The 18,063-nt window shown below is 46.0% G+C and overlaps 1 protein-coding gene across 4 annotated transcripts in view; it reads left to right on the top strand.

The window, feature by feature from the left end:
* The window catches only part of LOC140719068 (sodium-dependent neutral amino acid transporter B(0)AT2-like), a 40,155-nt gene that overhangs the window by 7,664 nt on the left and 14,428 nt on the right, over nt 1-18,063 (top strand). For 2 of the 4 annotated variants that reach the window (XM_073033442.1, XM_073033443.1), the window contains exons 3-7: nt 8,450-8,693; nt 10,956-11,113; nt 11,983-12,109; nt 12,225-12,400; nt 13,746-13,856. In XM_073033442.1, the coding sequence (XP_072889543.1) occupies nt 8,507-8,693; nt 10,956-11,113; nt 11,983-12,109; nt 12,225-12,400; nt 13,746-13,856 (759 nt within the window). In that variant the 5' untranslated portion in view covers nt 8,450-8,506. Of the gene's footprint in view, nt 1-3,546; nt 3,681-8,449; nt 8,694-10,955; nt 11,114-11,982; nt 12,110-12,224; nt 12,401-13,745; nt 13,857-18,063 lie in introns of those variants that run through there. The other 2 variants (XM_073033444.1, XM_073033445.1) reach the window with 2 other exon arrangements.

The raw sequence follows: 18,063 nt of genomic DNA, 5'->3' as shown, positions 1-18,063 counted from the left end.
TTACTGAGACAGAGTAGGTAGGAGGGATTAGTGTTTGGGTGTTTTTGATTTGCTTTTCAGCTGGTTCACCACACTGTGGGCCGAATGGCCTGTTCCTCTACGGTATTTTTCGATGTTCAATGTCCTGGAGTACGTAGTGGGAGACTGTTTCCTGTGATGTACCGGGCTGCGTCCATAACTCTGCAAGTTTCTAGCTATCAGTTGCCACTACCAAGCCATTATGCTTCTAAGGTGCATCGATAAAAATTGTTAAGAGTTGATGGGGCCATGCTGAATTTCTGTAGCCTCCTGGGGAAGTAGAGGCGTCGGTGAGCCTCTCCTTGGTCTAATGTGATTAGAGCAGGACAGGCTATTTATTGGTGATGTTCACTTCTAGAAACGAGATGCTCTCAACCTCAGCACCGTTGATGTAGACAGGGACGTGTGCACCATCTTCTCCCCTCCCCCCCCCCACTGAAGTAAACGGCCAGCTCTTTTGTTAACATTGAGGAAAATGTTGTGATACCATGTCATAAAGCTGTCTGCCTCTTTCCGGTACCCTGACATTGTTTGAGATGTGGCCCACTACAGTGGTATCATCTGCAAACTTGTAGACAGGGTTAGAGCAGAATCTGGGCAACCACGGTTGTGGAGTGTATTGCAGAGGGCTGAAGAAACAACTTTGTTGAGCACCACAAATTGGTGGAGGTGTTGCCGCCTATCCTGTCTGATTATGTTCTGTTGGTCAAAAACCAGGGATCTAGTTGCAGAGAGAGATATTAACTCCCAGGGTCAAAGTTTGCTTAGTATTGAAGGCAGATCTGTAGTCAATAGTGTGACCTAGGTTTCTTTACTGTCCAGACACTCCAGAGATGAGTGCAGGGCCACAGAGATGGTGTCAGTAAGGCAAATTACAATAGGAAAGGTTGTCTGAAAACTGGAGTTAACATATGTTATGAACAGCCTCTCAAAACACCTTATGATGCTAGATGTTACCATCATGGTGGATTTTGCAAGTTCCCCAGTGACTGAATGATTTTCCTCTGGGCTGCCCTCTCCCTACCCCCGACCCCTCCCCCCTTTCTCATCTCCCTAGCCCCCACCCCACCCCTTGTTGACTTTCCCTCCTCTGCTATAAATTGTCCCTAGTGAATAGATGGGTGGTAATATCTGGAGGGAGTTGATGGGGAATTTTAAATATGTATGATTAGTATAATTGGATGGTTGATGGACAACATGGCCTGCTTCGGTGTTGAGGGCATGCCCTGTCCCAGGGATGCAGAAGTGGCCAGGAAGGCTTTGTCCCGTACCCAATGCCAAATGGCTGGAAGCTCACAGAATCCATAGCTTGAAATGAGAGGATTTGCACGTCTCCAACCCCCATCACCACCTGCCCTTGCCTCTGCCTCTGCCCTCCTCACGGCACTAACTGTCAGACCCTGCACTCCCACTCAGTGTGTTCATCACCCTTCTGTGCTCCTCATCCGACCCCCTCCACTCTCCCACTCCTCTCCCCCTCTCCCCTCTCCCTCCCCACTCCCTCCCCCCTCTCCCCACTCCCCCTCCTACTCCCCCTCTCCCCACTCCCCCTCCTACTCCCCCTCTCCCCACACCCCTTCTCCCCCTCTCACCCCACTCCTCCCCCTTTTCTACCCTCCCTCTCTTACCCCCTCTTCTCCCTCTCCCTCCTCCCCTTCCCCCTCCTTCCTCCCTGTTACCCCGCCCCTTCCCAGTGCTTGCTTTTCTTCTCTCCTATTGCACTCCAGCACCCCACCCTGCTCCCTCCTGGCCTGTTTCCAGCTATTGGTTTGAATGACTCTCAATATTGTGTTTCAAACCTGCGATAAACTCCACAAGAATAAACACAAGCCAATGCTTTCTTTGTTGGTGGGGGAGGGGGAGGTCATTGTTTCGCTGCTGCTTATGCCTGTGGGAGGGGGGAGTTTGGAGGGGCTCTGGGGTTCTAACATCTAAATGCCATTCATATCCTTGGGGCACACCTCTGTTTTGTGGATGTTTGCGAAGAAATAGGATTTCGGGATATATATTGTGTACATTTCTCTGACATTAAATGTACGTATTAAACTTATTAATTCAAGGGTCCACACGGAACACTTGCCCTATGGAAAACAGTCTCTGTAATCATTAACCAACAGGCTCCCGGGAAGTAGAAGTCACCACAGAGTTTTCAGCATTCCGTGACCTTGACCTACCCTCCTCCCACTCCCCAGACCAATCCCACCCCCAGTCCCAATCCTTCAGCCGTCCTTGGGACCATCTGTGAGGGAGTACGATCAGGTATCTACTGCTGGCAGAGTACAGACTGCTTGTCAAGTGAGGATCTGAAATAGATACATTCGCGAAACAGAACAGGCATCCTGATTCTGGCTCAGCGAGAAGTGTGGAAAATGTTTAGAGGTTTGGGGTTGTAGCAGATAGAACGCTAATTCAAGCGTCCGGTGAAGTGATCCTGTGCTGTGCCTCGGCGTTTCGGTCAGAGCTGGGGTGGTGGCGGTATTGGCTTGTTAGCCATTATGACGTTATGACGTGGGAATCCATGTCAAAATCATCTGTAACTTTCCATATGTCCCCTGCTGTTAGAGCAAGGCATTGGCACCGTTAACTTTCAACTTTACAGCTCAGGTTTAGAAAGTACACTGGCCTGCAAGCGGATGGCTCGGTTAAAATTGGGCATCTCTGCCAATTGCTTGGAACACCCAGTGATCACCCAGTTTGTACCCTCATGCTGCGTCTGCTCTGGGCTGATACAGAGGATACACATCGCTCCCTTTCCAACATGTGCAGCATTTGTCTGATGCAGTGGCTTCAACCTGACCTGGAATGTTGGAAACCACAGTGCAGATGGCACCTTGCCCTGTAACTAACCCAAAGCTACTGTCACCACAGCCTATCATCTCCCTGTGGTGTCCCTTCGTCAGCCCTTTACCTTTTCCACCTATCACTTCCCAGCTTCTCACTTTGTCCTCCCTCTTCACCCACCCACCCACTGTCTCCTTCGCCTGGTCTCACCTATCACCTGTTGACTCGTATTCCTTCCCCTCCTCCTTACATCCTTTTACTGGCTTCTCCACTCCCTTCACCTCCTTATTCTGGCTTCACCCCCTCCTTTCCAGTCCTAATGAAGGGTCTCAGCCCAAAAGGTTAACTTAATCACTGTCTCTAGATGCTGCCTGACTTGCTGAGTTTCTCAAACATTTTGTGTGTGTGTGTGTGTCTGGATGAGCTGTTTGAAGTGACTCCGAATCTCTTCTGATTCCCGTGCAGTGTTCTGTGACAAACGGGGTGGAATGAGTTCCAGTGCCCTGTTAAATCTAAGTTAAAGGGTCAGGAGGTACCACATCAGGGATTGTAGACTGACTTTAGGCTTTTGACAAATACAAGGGACACGTCGTGGGGGAGCTCGTGGTAAATTTGTTTTTATTCGGGAACACTGTGTCTGATGGTCTCCCACTGTTCACAAACATTTGGCTGAAGGGCACGTCCGTGTGCTAGGAGTCTGATTGGGTGAGTGGCTGGGGGTGGTGGTTGAAATCGACACTGAAGATTAGCTTTTCAGAAGCAGTGAGCAGCTGTTACTAAGTATTGCACTCGAATGTGTTCACATACTACAAGCAGGGATCAGGAAGCAACGGGAAAGGTTGCCGCTGAAGTAGTGTGTTGGGGAGCTTACAGGAGGCTACGTGAGTGTATCTGAATGAGAGAGTGTGTTTTCTGTAGAACTTGAAGTTGCTTGAATACTGGTGTCTCTCAGTCTTTCTCACTGATGCCTGTACCCCGGTGTCTCTCAGCCCCTCTGAGCAATGCCTGTATACTGCTATCTCAAACCTGCCGGGGTGATGTCTCTCTCCAGTGCCTGTAGCCAAGGTCCCTCAGCTCATTTCCCTGATACTAGTACCCTCATGTCATTCAGCCTTTCTCTCAGATGCCCGTATCCTGCTGCCTCAGCCCCTTTCACCGACGCAGTACCCCAGTGTTTTTCGACCCTCTCTCCGATGCCCATACCCCGGTGTCTCCTGGCCCCTCTCTCTAAAGTCCATACCCCAATGTCTCCCGGCCCCTCTCCAATGCCCATTACCTGGGGTCTCTTGACTCCTGTCACTGATGCCCGTACCAGGAGCATGTGACGCTAGTTGTTGTGTTTTGAAGTCTTCGCATAGCTGGTGTACATTTCAGTACTTGGATAGTAAATAGGTAAAACAGCAATACTATTTGGAAACGATATTACTTTTCAATTGTCTTTTTAAAAACTTAATAATTTTTGAACGGGTTTTCTATAATGCTTCATTTATTTCAGTCTGTCCCTGTTATACTTCTATTAACAGTAAAACAATGAACACATGTAAATAAGCAATAGAACTCATCATTTTTCTTTTTAAAAAAGTCCATAATTATTATTACTAATTTATTAACCTATGATAATCTCTGCTCAGAATTACCATGGCACGTGAGAAAATTTTTAATTGCTGATTTGGGCTCGCTCTCAAAAAGGTTCACCGCCCCGATCTATGCCGTCTCTACCACGTCTCTATCCACTCCTTCACAGCAGATTTACCCATTGGCATGTCTCCTAGGAGATCAGTGCACAGTGTTTGCTGTCTTTCACCTTTCTTGGGTCCCTACTGTAGGAAGAATCAGTGTTATCACAGGCATCCCTTTGCATCCCACTCTACCTCTATGTCAGCATTACCTCTAATTGTTTTTTACAGTTACATGAACCAATCATTGCTCTGAGAAGGAAATTTTCACATGGCCTGAAAACTGTGTGGCATTTTAGTATTAGCATTATATTTTTTAAAAAAAAGGACATTCCAGTTGCGTGGCAATAAAGACCATTAGACCATAAGACAAAGGAGCAGTAGTCGGCCTTTCGGCCCATCGAGTCTGCTCCGCCATTTTATCATGAGTGATCCATTCTCCCATTTAGTCCCACTCCCCCGCCTTCTCACCATAACCTTTGATGCCCTGGCTACTCAGATACCTATCAATCTCTGCCTTAAATGCACCCAATGACTTGACCTCCACTGCCGCCCGTGGCAACAAATTCCACAGATTCACCACCCTCTGGCTAAAAAAATTTCTTTGCATCTCTGTTCTGAATGGGCGCCCTTCAATCCTTAAGTCATGCCCTCTTGTACTAGACTCCCCTACCATGGGAAACAACTTTGCCACATCCACACTGTCCATGCCTTTCAATATCTGAGATGTTTCTATGAGGTCCTCCCTCATTCTTCTAAACTCCAAGGAGTATAGTCCAAGAGTGGTCAAATGTTCCTCATATGTTAACCCTCTCATTCCCAGAATAAAGGCTACGTGCGTGGGAGCATTTCTGCAGCCACGCATAGGGAAAAGTGTTCTAAGCCCAGTCTCTGACCTCCCATGTACTCCTCCATAGACCCTTCCCCATCCCTTGATTCTTTCCCCACTGTTTGCCTCTCCCTCCTCCTTTTGTGATATCTGTTCATCAGCAGGTGTGTTAAGTAACTGTACCTCTCCTGCCTTTTGTTAAGTGTATATTGTCTGATGTCTCCAGTCTTTTCAGTAAGTTATCTGTGCAAAGACTGGTGAAACTGACCACCTCTCTCATGGCTATTTTTATATACAGTTGTCTTTCAGTTCCCTCTGTGTCCCTGGGGATTGTGTGGCTGAAATACTCACTCACTGGCATAAGAACCCCTAACTGGATTCAAAGATTGGAGGTGCATCCGTTATCGAAGATTGTATAAATTATACAACTTAGAGATTTTTCTGCTCACAGGCAGCCACAAAGCAAGAAACCCAAAAGAACTCAATTTTTTAAAAAAACAAAGATCAGCCTCCAATGCGTAGAGAAAGAGGGCAAAAAAACAAATTATGCAAACAATAAAAGCGAGCAATGACAACAGTATCCCAAACCAAGTTAAATCCTTAGATGAGAATCCCCAGAGTAGGCCCAAAGCCTTGGCACCAGTTCATATTAGCAGTGCAAGTCATTTGCAAAGTTCGCAGAGATGAAGCACAGCAGCCGAGGGCAGTCTCACAGCCTCAGTGCCATGCAGAGAGGAGCCCCCAGTCTATTTGGGCTGGTGTTTAAGTTGTCCAAGCAGCAGATCATACCTCACATTAGGACCCATGGCGAATTGCTCCAGGTCTCGAACATGCAGCCCAGCGATCTGCTTCGGGCCTAGATTTCGCTGCCAAAGAATCCGTTCTCAATCTCTCCAAACACTCTGCTTTTCCAATCTATCTGAGCTGGTGTTTAAACTAATTATACTGCCTTTAACATACTCCATAGTCACAGAGCAGTTCGTGGGAGTGTTATCAGGCAGGATTAAATAAGTGTAAGAGCAGATGGTCAAAAGCTTGTGTGTCTGTGTAAAGAATGTCACGTCTCAGTAGCTAAAGACACGATAACTAGTGCAGGAGGGTCTAAAGTTAAGGCCAAAATTGGAAATTCATGTACTAGTAATTGAGTACTTCAGGGCTGAGTGGGCTACAAAGATGGGAGGGAGCATGCACAGAGAGATTTGAAACTAAGGGTGCCTATTTATTTATTTAAAATTATTTAGATACACAACGGAATAGCTACGCTGCACAACAATCCCCCGATTTGATCATGGGACAGTTTGACACTTCGTCAGGACCTCCATGGATGCTGAATTCCTCCATCATTTCTGTTTTATTTATTGAGATACAACACAGAACTAGCACTTCTGGCCCTTTGAGCCACACCGCCCAGCAGTCCCCGGATTTAACCCCGGCCTAATCACAGGACAATTTACAATGACCAGTTAACCTCCCAACTGATATAACTCAGGAGGAAACCCACGCGGTCACGGGGAGGATGTAGAAACTCCTTACAGGCAGCAGCGGGAATTGAAACCAGATCGCTTGTACTAGAGTCAATCTAATACAAAACTTGTGCTTATGGTGAATGTGACCTGGTGTGACGTAGGACATGTGATGTGATAATGGAAAGATTGATAACAGATGTTACAGTGGTTAGTTACAGGTAACTAAAGGCTCTTAGCAGACAGCAAACTGTTGCTGTTGAGGATTGGAAATGAATCAAAGGGTTAATTGGTTTGTTATCAGTAGATGGTACTCAATGGTGAGAAATCGGTCCTGCTCTTCATACTGTATGCCTAAAATCAGTGATATAGGTGAGGGGACCAAATGTAATGCAAGATAGATGGGTATGCAAGCTCTGTGGAATACACAAAGAGATTGCAAATGGATTCAAACCTTTTGTGCCATTATATAGGCCTTCAGCAGTGTTGGCGATGAGGGAGGTGCAGAGGCTTCAGGGGAGTGTAAATCAGACCATAAGACGTAAGGAAGAGAATTAGTCTGCTTCTCCATTCGATCATGGCTGTTTTACTTTTCCTCTCAACCCTATTCTCACTATAACCTTTGGTGCCTGTACTAATGAAAGGTCTCTCAACCTCCTGGTGACTTGGTCTTCACCGCCATCTGAGCCTAAGTGAATCTGCAAGGGCTTGCAAGATAGAATATAAGATGAAAGTAATGTGAGGTCATCCACTTTGGAGCTAGGGCTTTACTCTTTGGAGAGAAGGAGGATGAGAGGAGACATGATGGAGGTATACAAGATATTAAGAGGAATAGACAGAGTGGACAGCCTGCACCTCTTCCCCAGGGCACCACTGCTCAGTATAAGAGGACATGGCTTTAAGGTAAGGGGTGGGAAGTTCAAGGGGGATATTAGAGGAAGGTTTTTAACTCAGAGAGTGGTTGGTACGTGGAATGCACTGCCTGAGTCAGTGGTGGAGGCAGATACACTAGTGAAATTTAAGAGACTGCTAGACAGGTATATGGAGGAATTTAAGGTGGGGGGGGGGGGTTATATGGGAGGCAGGGTTTGAGGGTCGGCACAACATTGTGGGCCAAAGGGCCCTGTAATGTGCTGTTCTATGTTCTATTAAAGAAGAAGGGTCTTGGCCCAAAACGTCGACTATTTATTCATTTCCATGGACGCTGCCAGACCTGCTGAGTTCCTCCAGCATTTTGTGTATGTTATCTTAGAAAGGGCTTGAAAGAATACAAAGGAGATTTAAGCAAAAAGATGAGCTTCTTCTTGGTACAGAGAAAGCCAAGCGATACTTAGTTGAAAATATAGAGTCATAGTACATTGGAAGGGCCCAGTTGTGGGGGGGAGGGGTTCAAAAATTAGATAACGGAGCTTTAAAGTAATTGTTAGATAAAAGAATGATTTTTCATTGGAGGTTGGCAGGAGATTGGAACTCACTGCCAAGAATTCTGTTCAAGAATGAAACCTTATACTTGGATGTGTTCCCATCTATTTGCTGTCAATGACTGATACATGGTGTGATTTTGGTACTGAGATACTTCTCTGCTTTAGAGGGTAGTGCCAGTGGAATTTTCCGCTGCTGTAATGAGGCACTTCAGATGTTGGGATCCTAGATCACGCGTTGCATTTTACCTCCCTCCCCAGCTAGTTCCTTGAAAGCTCACTGCCACCAGGCTGCGTCTCCTTCACGTTTGACCTCTAATGGAAAAGAGCAAGACGGACTCCCCGAGTGTGGATGCAACTGAGTCCAGCACGGGGCTGGTGCTGGAGCAGCCTCACAGACCGGCATGGGGGAGCAAGCTGCAGTATATCCTTGCCCAGGTGGGGTTCTCCGTGGGACTTGGAAACGTCTGGAGATTCCCATATCTCTGCCACCAGAATGGAGGTGGTAAGTAACCTATTACATGTTTATTCGCTGTTCCTCCCTAAGTGACGATCTGTTGGACGATTCATAACAGTTCTTCAAACAGCTCACCTCAGTCTAATCCAGAAGCTATTCAGTTGTGGCACTCAACTGCCGGCAATACACTGGCTGAAGCTAACCCTTCAATGGGTGATGACTGTAACTCAGATGGGAAATTTGCAAAATACACTCCGCTAACTTTTCACTGGTGTGGCTCTCCACCTTTCAGGGAAGTCATTCCTTGTTGCAGGGAAGTGGATGAAAAAATGCAACACAACAGACTTTTAACATCTTAAATCAGCGAGTTGTTTGTTATGTCTCCCCTCTCTCTGTGAAATGGGGATACCTCTATTAGGGAGAGAGAGGGCTTGTGGTATGTTGAGTTACCGTGTGAACAAGTAGGGGTACTGCAAGCCTGTGTCTTTACTGATGTTTTGCTGCACGCTTGAGTGCTTGGTTGAGGGTGCCGGTGCTTTTTTGCTGGTTGGAGGGGGGGTTATTGCCTTGGTTATGCTTGTGCGTGGCAGGAGGGAGCTGGGGGAGGGGGTCTTTGGGGTTCTAATGGTTAACTGTCATTCATTCCTTGAGCACTCCTCTGTTTTCATGGATGTTTGCGAAGAAAAAGCATTTCAGGATGTATATTGTGTACATTTCTCTGACATTAAATGTACCCATTGACCTATATATTTGTGGATTTTTAGATATTTGGGCAATTCATCTTCCTTCGTACATTGGTTGTTTGTCAGTCTTTGCGTGTAGTTTTCATAAAACCATAAAATATAGGAGCAGAGTTGGGCCACTTGGCCCATCGAATCTGCTCACCATTTCATCATGGCTGATCCATTTGCCCTCTCAGCCCCAGTCTCTGCCTTCATGCCCTGACAAATCAAGAACCTATCTACCTCTGCCTAAAGAAAGCCCTATGACTTGGCCGCCACAGCTGCCTGTGGCCATGAATTCACAGATTCACCACTCTCTGGCTAAAGGAATTTCCTCTTCATCTCTGTTCTAAAAGGACACACCTCTATTCTGAAGCTGTGTTCTCTGGTTTTAGACTCCCCCACCTTAGGAAATATCCTCTCTACATCCACTCTATCGAGGCCTTTCAAAAGGTTTCAATGAGGTCACCCCTTATTCTTCTGAATTCCAGTGAGTAGAGGCCCAGAACCATCAAACATTCCTCATATGACAAACCTTTCAATGCCGGAATCATTTTCATAAACCTCGTCTGAACCCTCTCCGCCGTCACCACATTCTTTCTTAGATAAGGGGCTCAAAACTGCTCACAGTACTCCAACTGAGGCCTCACCAGTGTCGACCTGCAAATTAACCTTTAAGGGATCTTGCACAAGGACGTCCAAATCCCATTGTGCCCCATATTTTTGAATTTTCTCTCCATTTAGAAAATAGTCCATACTTTTGCTTCTTCTACCAAGGTGCATGACACCTCCCAACATGGCGATCTATCTGCCACTTCTTCGCCTATTCTCCTAATCTGTCCAAGTCCATCTGTAGCTTCTCTTCTTCCTCAAAATTACCCGCCCCTCCACCTGTCTTCATATTGTCTACAAACTGATGCAGTCATCAGTTCCGTCATCCAAATCACTGACGTATAATGTAAATTGAAGAGGTTCCAGTACAGACTCCTGTGGTGCACCACTATTCACCGTCAGCCAACAAGAAAAGACTCCCTTTATACTCACTCTTTGTCTCCTGCCAATCAGCCAATGCTCTCTTCATGCTAGTACCTTTCCTGTAATACTACGGGCTCTGAACTTGTTAAGCAGCCTCATGTGTGGCACCTTGTCAAAGGCCGTCTGAAAATCCAAGTACACAACATCCACCAATTCTTCTTTATCTATCTTGCTCGTTATTATTTCAAAGAATTCCAACAGATCTGTCAGACAAGATTTCCCCTTAAGGAAGCCATGCTGACTACGATTTATCACGTGCCTCGAAGTACACCAAAACCACATCCTTAACAATTGACTCCAACATCTTCTCAACCACTGAGGTCAGACAACTGGCCTTTAATTTTCTTTGATTCTATTGTATTTGTGTTTTTGCCCACAAGAAAAACATCTCAGGGTAGTATATGGTGATATATATGTACTTTGATAATAAATTTATGTTGAACTTTCAACTCTGAACTGTGTTCAGAGGACAGCGAGATGTGTATGTACAAAGCTGTCTCTGTCAGTGAAACCTGTAGACACAGACCTAATCAACAAAATGTAATTCTTGCAGGAGCGTTCCTTTTCCTCTATCTACTTATGCTTGTGGTGATAGGAATCCCGCTGTTTTTCCTGGAACTGGCAGCAGGACAGAGCATCCGCCAGGGCAGCATTGGAGTCTGGAAGCACATTAACCCAAAGCTGGCTGGCATTGGATTTGCCAGTTGTGTGGTGAGTGAGAAAGTAGGGGGAGGATGGTGAAGGAACGACTGCAGGGCCAGCTATAGAGGAAGAGGGCACAGTGCATGTTGGTGAAATTGGAATTACATGTACTAAGATACAGTGAAAAGCTTGTCTTACAAACAGTTCATACAGAGCATAGCACATTGAGGTAAAACAGTCTGCAATAAACTTTAACAGTTACAGAGAAAGTACAGTGCAAGGAAACAATGTACAAGATTATAACAAGACAGACTGTGAAGTCAGGAGTCCATCTTATCATGCTAGGGAACCATTCAGTAGACATGAACGTCCTTGAACCTCGTGGTACGTGCTTTCAGGGTTTTGTGTCTTCTGCCTGTTGGGAGAGGGGGGAAGGGGGAATGTCCTGTGTGGTTGGATTCTTTGAATGTGCCGGCTGCTTGACTGAGGCAACAAGAAGTGTTGACAGAGTCCATAGAGGGGAGGCTGGTTTCCGTCACTTGTTGAGCTGTGTCTGAAACTTTTTTCCTGCAGTTTCCTGCAGTCATGGGCAGAGCCTTTGCCATACGAAGCGCACTATACATCTAGACCGGAGATTACCAACCTGGGGTCCGCGGGCCCCTTGCTTAATGGGGCAAAAGGGATTGGGAACGCCTGAACCAGACAGAATACTTTCTATGATAGACCGATAAAAATGGTAAAGATCAAATGGGAACCTTTCAGCTTCCTGAGGAAATACAGAGTGGAGACAGGTTCAGTTGGTATGAGGTAACTGGGGTGGGAGGGGTAACTGCAGTATTCCAGGGAGTATGATGGGGTGGGGATGTAGATGGTGAGATTGCTCTGTGAGACCCCCATAAGACTGACATCTGCTTTACTTGTTGCCTCTGCCACCACAGGTCTGTGGCTTTGTCTCACTCTACTATAATGTCATCATTGCCTGGAGTCTCTTCTACTTTGGTCACTCTTTCCAGTACCCACTGCCCTGGGAATCGTGTCCCTCTCTCCCCAACAACACAGGAGTAGGTACGTATCTACACTTAAGTTGTCTTTTCACCACCCCCCACCCCCACAACCCAGTGCCTGCTCTCTTGTGCGCCGGTACTTGCCCTGATTGTTTTATTTCCACTCTCTGCCGCAGTGACCGAGTGCAGTAAGAGCTCCCCCACCACTTACTTCTGGTACCATGAAACCTTAGAGATCACCGGCTCCATCAATGAGAGCGGAGGCCTGAACCCCACCATGACAGGCTGCCTGCTTGGAGCGTGGGTCATCGTCTGCCTCGCCATGATCAAGGGGATAAAGTCCTCGGGGAAGGTAACACATGATTCCATTATCGTCATTTCCACAGGGAACAATGGCAGCTCCTGCCAGTCAGGTGTCTGAGGGAGTTACATAGATTTAACAGTCATCTCTTGAATAAATTGAGGTTTGCCTCTCCAGGTGCTCCTGGAATTCCACCAAAGGAGCAAATCAGCTCCTGGAGAAAATGGGGTTGATTTTTTTAAAAATGGGAATGATGAAGAAAATATCCCACAGGATTTTTGCAGAGCAGAGCGCGGAAGTTTCAGAAGGTTCTGAAAGCTAAAGTTCTCACTAAAGGGAGAAGGGATGAGAGTTCATTGGCAGTTGTTTCGACATGTAGCCTGAGCAAGTCCATCTCTCTGCTGCTCTGCGGGAGGTTGGCTTATACTAGAGGCCTGATGGTGAATCTGTGGAATTCATTCCACGGACAGCTATGAAGGCCAAAGTCTTTGGGTATATTTAAAGCGGAGGTTGATTAATAAGGGTGTCAAAGTTTATGGGGAGAAGGTAGATGAATGAGATTGAAAGGTATAATAAATCAGCCGTGATGGAATGGCGGACCAGGCTCAATGCGCCAAATGCCTAATTCTGCTGCTATGTCTTTTGGCCTGCATGAGGAAAGCCAAGAGTCAAGAGAAAGATGCTGGGAGTGGCTGCAGGCAAACCTTGGAAGGAAGGGTAGGGATCAGTGACCTGCGTAAGAGTACAGCTGAGAGGAAGGATGTGTGTCAGATGAATGACACGTGTTGGGCAGGATACAAGCTGGTCAAAATTGGGCAAGAAGAGAAATCCAAGGAATAATTAAGCCCTGGTAATGACACTGGAGGGCCGGCTGGTGGTGTAGTGGCATTAGCACTGGACTTCAAGGAGGCAGGTGGCCCTGAGTTCAAACCCAGCCTGGTCCCAACCTGGGCAGCAGCAGTATCTACGCAGAAGAAAGGCCTGGTAATCTACTTCAGTATCTTGCCATGAAAACCCTATGGACCCTTATGGTCCATGGAGTCACAAAGAGTTGGACTCGACTTAACGACTGAACAACCACCACAAGTGACATTGGAAGAGGAGCTGTGGAGTTGGGCAGTGTCAGGGGGGTAATATTTATTGAAAACAATCAGGTGCAGTATGTTCAGGTCAAGGAGTTGGGAATGAGCAGTGAGAATGGTTAGAACCAGTGGCACGAGAAGTCTGTGTTAGTATAAGGAGTTCAGGGAAAAGCTGAATGGCCTCTTTTATTCCTACCATGCTCCATGTTTCTAAGTGGGAATATTTTTGCACACACTCATTTGTACTGGGTGGCTAAATGTACATTGTTCTGGTGCGTAGAGAGTTGTTAACATCTTCGCTATTCACCCCACAGGTCATGTACTTCAGTTCCCTCTTCCCTTACCTCGTGCTTTTCTGTTTCCTCGTTCGAAGCCTCCTACTGGAAGGATCCGCGGATGGAATTCGCTACATGTTCACTCCTAAGGTAGGGGGTGGCAGAGTAAGAGGGAGAGGCTACAACTTGGACCAGGAAATGGGCTGCAGATGCTCATACTGGCTGAGATGATCAGTTGAGGGTTGGAGACACGTTCTGCTCAGTGACAAACTGTGTCATTCCTTCCTTCCCCTAGATCCATTCCACTTTGGTTCCCAGGCAGATGAGGTGGGGAAGGTGACCGAGGGAGATGGAGGGGGGTCTTGCACTTTCTCAAATGTGCCTGTTATCAACAAGTGTCACTCTGTGGGAAGTTACAACGAAAGTTCCATTCCTACCCACTGGCATCATTTTACAGAAGTTATAAATTCATAAAGACTTCAGAATTACAGATATATTTCCACATCCTGTATGTCACCACAGACCACTACAGCACAGAAACAGGCCATTTGGCCCATTTAGTCTGGCTGACCTGGTTTTCTGCCTTTTCCCATCTCTCTACAGTTGGACCATTGCCCTCCATGCTCCTCTCAATAGACAATAGACAGTAGGTGCAGGAGTAGGCCATTCGGCCCTTCTAGCCAGCACCGCCATGCACTGTGATCATGGCTGATCATACACAATCAGTACCCCGTTCCTGCCCTCTCCCCACATCCCTTGACCCCACTATCTATAAGAGCTCTATCTAACTCTCTCTTGAATGCATCCAGAGACTTGGCCTCCACTGCCTTCTGGGGCAGAGCATTCCACATATCCACCACTCTCTGGGTGAAAAAGCTTTTCCACATCTCTGTTCTAAATGGCCTACCCCTTATTCTTAAACTGTGGCCTCTAGTTCTGGACTCACCCATCAGCAGGAACATGCTTCCTGCCTCCAGTGTGTCCAATCCCTTAATAATATATGTTTCAATCAGATCCCCTCTCATCCTTCTAAATTCCAGTGTATGGAACAACAAATATATCCCTCTTATCCATATACCTATTCAAATTCAAGTGTTACAATTGAACCCACATCTGCCACTTATGCTGGCGACTCATTCCACACTTGCACCACCCCCTAAAGAAGTTTCCCCTTAAGATTCCCATTAAATATTTTACCTTTCACCCCAAACCTATGACCTCTAGTTCTAGTCTCATCCAACCTTAAAGGATTGCATGGATTCACCCTCCATAAGATCTCCCTTTATTTTCCTGCCCTTCAGAGAATAAAATCCTAAGCTATGCAACCAATCCCTGTAACTCAGGTCCTCAAGTCCAAGCAACGTCAATGCAAATTTTCTCTGCATTCTCTGATATCTTTCCTGCACACAGTACTCTAAATTTGACCTCACCAACATCTTCTACAACAGGTCCTCAACCTGGGGTCCATGGTGCATTGCATAAAAAAGGGTTGGGAACTCCTGTTATACAATTTTAACATAACAGCCCAACTCCTGTACTCAGTGCTCTGAATTATGAAGGCTGATGTGCCAAAAACCTAACCTATTTAACCTATCCCTGTGGGAGAGAATTAATCAGTCCATTAGATCTGCTATCAGATGTTCTTTGTCTGCTGGCTGAGTGAGATTTTATTGCTGTTTGGTATACACATTGTTCTGGCTCTATGCCGTGGTTTTATTGACAGGAAACTGGCTCAAACAAGATAGTGCAACTGATGTAGGAAATGTCTCGAGACTCATTCCAGGAGCATCAGAAAGTGAAGATGGGTTGCAATGTTCTCTGCCAGGTTTTCACGACCAAGCAACAGCAATACTCTGTGTCTGTACCTACCCTAGAACTGTTTAAGACCATGACATGGGAACAGAATTAGGTTATCTGGCACATCAAGGCTGCTCTGCTATTCAACCACAGCTGATTGATTATACCCTCTCAACCCCATTCTCCTTATTTCTTCCCATAACCTTTGACACCCATACTAATCAAGAACCTACCATCCTGTACTCTAAATATAGTCGATTCCGGATAGTTGGGACATCGGTTGATCAAGACAGCTGCAACTCTTAAAAAATAAACATTAATCAAGAAAATAACAGCGATTCCCTTTGTTTATTTAGGGCACTGATTGGGACAATAGACTTTTGCTGAACAGTCTCTAACTAGCGTCAGACGTGTGCACTTGTGCGGGCGTTAGACATTCCACTGTGCTTAGAGCAAACCATTTTGAAGTAGCGTCAATTCCGTGAGCTTGTATTCAAAAAGCAATGATTTTTGTCGCTGATAGTTGGCGAGTAATAAGCAGTAAGACAATTCAGAACTGTTTTGCTTACTGCGGTTTCAAACATTCAGGCTTAGAGATCTCAGAAATGGCTGGGAGTGAAAATGAAACAATTTCACTACATCAGCAAGCTAGGAACTACAAGGGGTGCAGGTATAATCTCCAGAAAGGGCGGTGGAGATTCGGACTCCCAATTCGGATTTGGAATCAACAGGGGATCTAGACAGCTGTGGCAAGGTTTGAATGCCATAACCTCTTACAAAGTTAAATCTTGTGACATAGGGGACAGCAGAGCTTCGCTTCCGGATAAGCTTAATGCCTTCTATGCTCACTTTGACCACTAGGACAAGGAGGAACAATTGCACACTCCATGTCTCCCAATGATCCTTTGGTCTCAGTATCTGAAGATGACGTGCCTTCAAGAGAGTGAATCCAAGGAAAGCATCCAGTTCAGTCCAGACAGAGTACCTGGCCGAGTATTCAAGACCTGTGCTGATCGGCTGGCTGGTGTGTTCAGGGATATCTTGAACTCTTGATCCGGCAGTGTGTGGTACCCACCAGCTTCAATCATACTGATGCCCGAAGAAGAGCGTGGTAACCTGCCTCAAAGACTATTCCCCCGTGGCACTTACATCCACAGTGATGAAGTGTTTTGAGAGCCTGGTGTTGAAGCACATCAGCTCCTGTCTGAGTGGCGACTTGGATCTGTTCCAATTTGCCTACTGAAGCAACAGGTCTACAGCAGATGCCATCTCATTGGCTCTTCACACAACCCCGGAACATCTGGACAACAAAGATGCATACATCAGGATGCACTTTATCAGTTACAGCTCAGCATTTAATACCATCACCCCCTCAAAACTAATCAGTAAACTCCAAGATGTAGGCCTCATTGCCCCCTTGTGCAATTGGACTCTGGATTTCCTCAATTGCAGACCCCAGTTGGTTTGGATTGGCAAAATCATCTCCACAATCAACATTGGCACAGGAGCACCACAGGGATGTGTGCTTAGCCCCTGCTCTACTCGCTTTACACCTATGACTGTGTGGCTAAGTACAGCTCCAACACCATATACGAGTTTGCTGACGACACCACTGTTGTGGGCTGTATCAAAGGTGGTGATGAATCAGCATACAGGAAGGAGATGAAAAATTTGGCTGAGTGGTGTCATAACAACCTGTTACTCAGTGTCAGCAAGACCAGGGAACTGATTGTAGACTTCAGGAGAGGGAATCCAGAGGTCCATGAGCCAGTACTCATCAGGTGGAGAGGGTCAGTAAATTTAAATTCCTGGATGTCACAATGTCAGAAGACCTGTTCTGGACCCATCATATAAATATATTTTCAAAGAAAGCACAACAGTTCCTCTACTTCCTCAGGAATCTGTGAAGATTTGGCGTGTCATCAAAAACTTTGGCAAACTTCTATAGATGTGTGGTGGAAAGTGTGTTGACTGGCTGTATTACAGCCTGGTATAGGAACAGCAATGCCTTTGAGCAGAAAATCCTACAAAAGGTAGTGGAATTGGCCCAGTACATCACAAGTAAAGCCCTCCCAACCATCTAGCACATCTACATGAAACAGTGCTGTAGAAAAGCTGCATCCATCATCAAAGATGATCACCACTCAGGCCGTGCTCTTTTCTCACTGCTGCCATCAGGTAGAAGGTACAAGAGCCTCAGCACTCGCACCACCAGGTTCAAGAACAGTTACCATCTCTCAACCATCAGGCTCTTGAACAAAAGGGGACAACTACACTCATTCTATTTCTGGTGTTCCCTCAACCGATGGTCTCACTTTAAGAAATCTTCATCTTGTTATTTCATTCTTTCATTATTTATTGCTATTTATTTATATTTGTATTTGTACAGTTTATTCATTGATCCTGTTTACAGTTACTGTTATATAGATTTGCTAAGTATGCTCGCGGTAAAAGAATCTTGGTTGTAGGTGATGACATGTATGTACTTGATAATTATAAATTTTACTTTGAACTTTGAATGTGAAGATACCGACGATCGTCTTACAGGTCCACTGGGTAT

The sequence above is a fragment of the Hemitrygon akajei genome, chromosome 31, assembly GCF_048418815.1.
Source record: "Hemitrygon akajei chromosome 31, sHemAka1.3, whole genome shotgun sequence".
Lineage (NCBI taxonomy): Eukaryota > Metazoa > Chordata > Chondrichthyes > Myliobatiformes > Dasyatidae > Hemitrygon > Hemitrygon akajei.
This window is presented reverse-complemented; position numbering and strand designations above follow the sequence as displayed.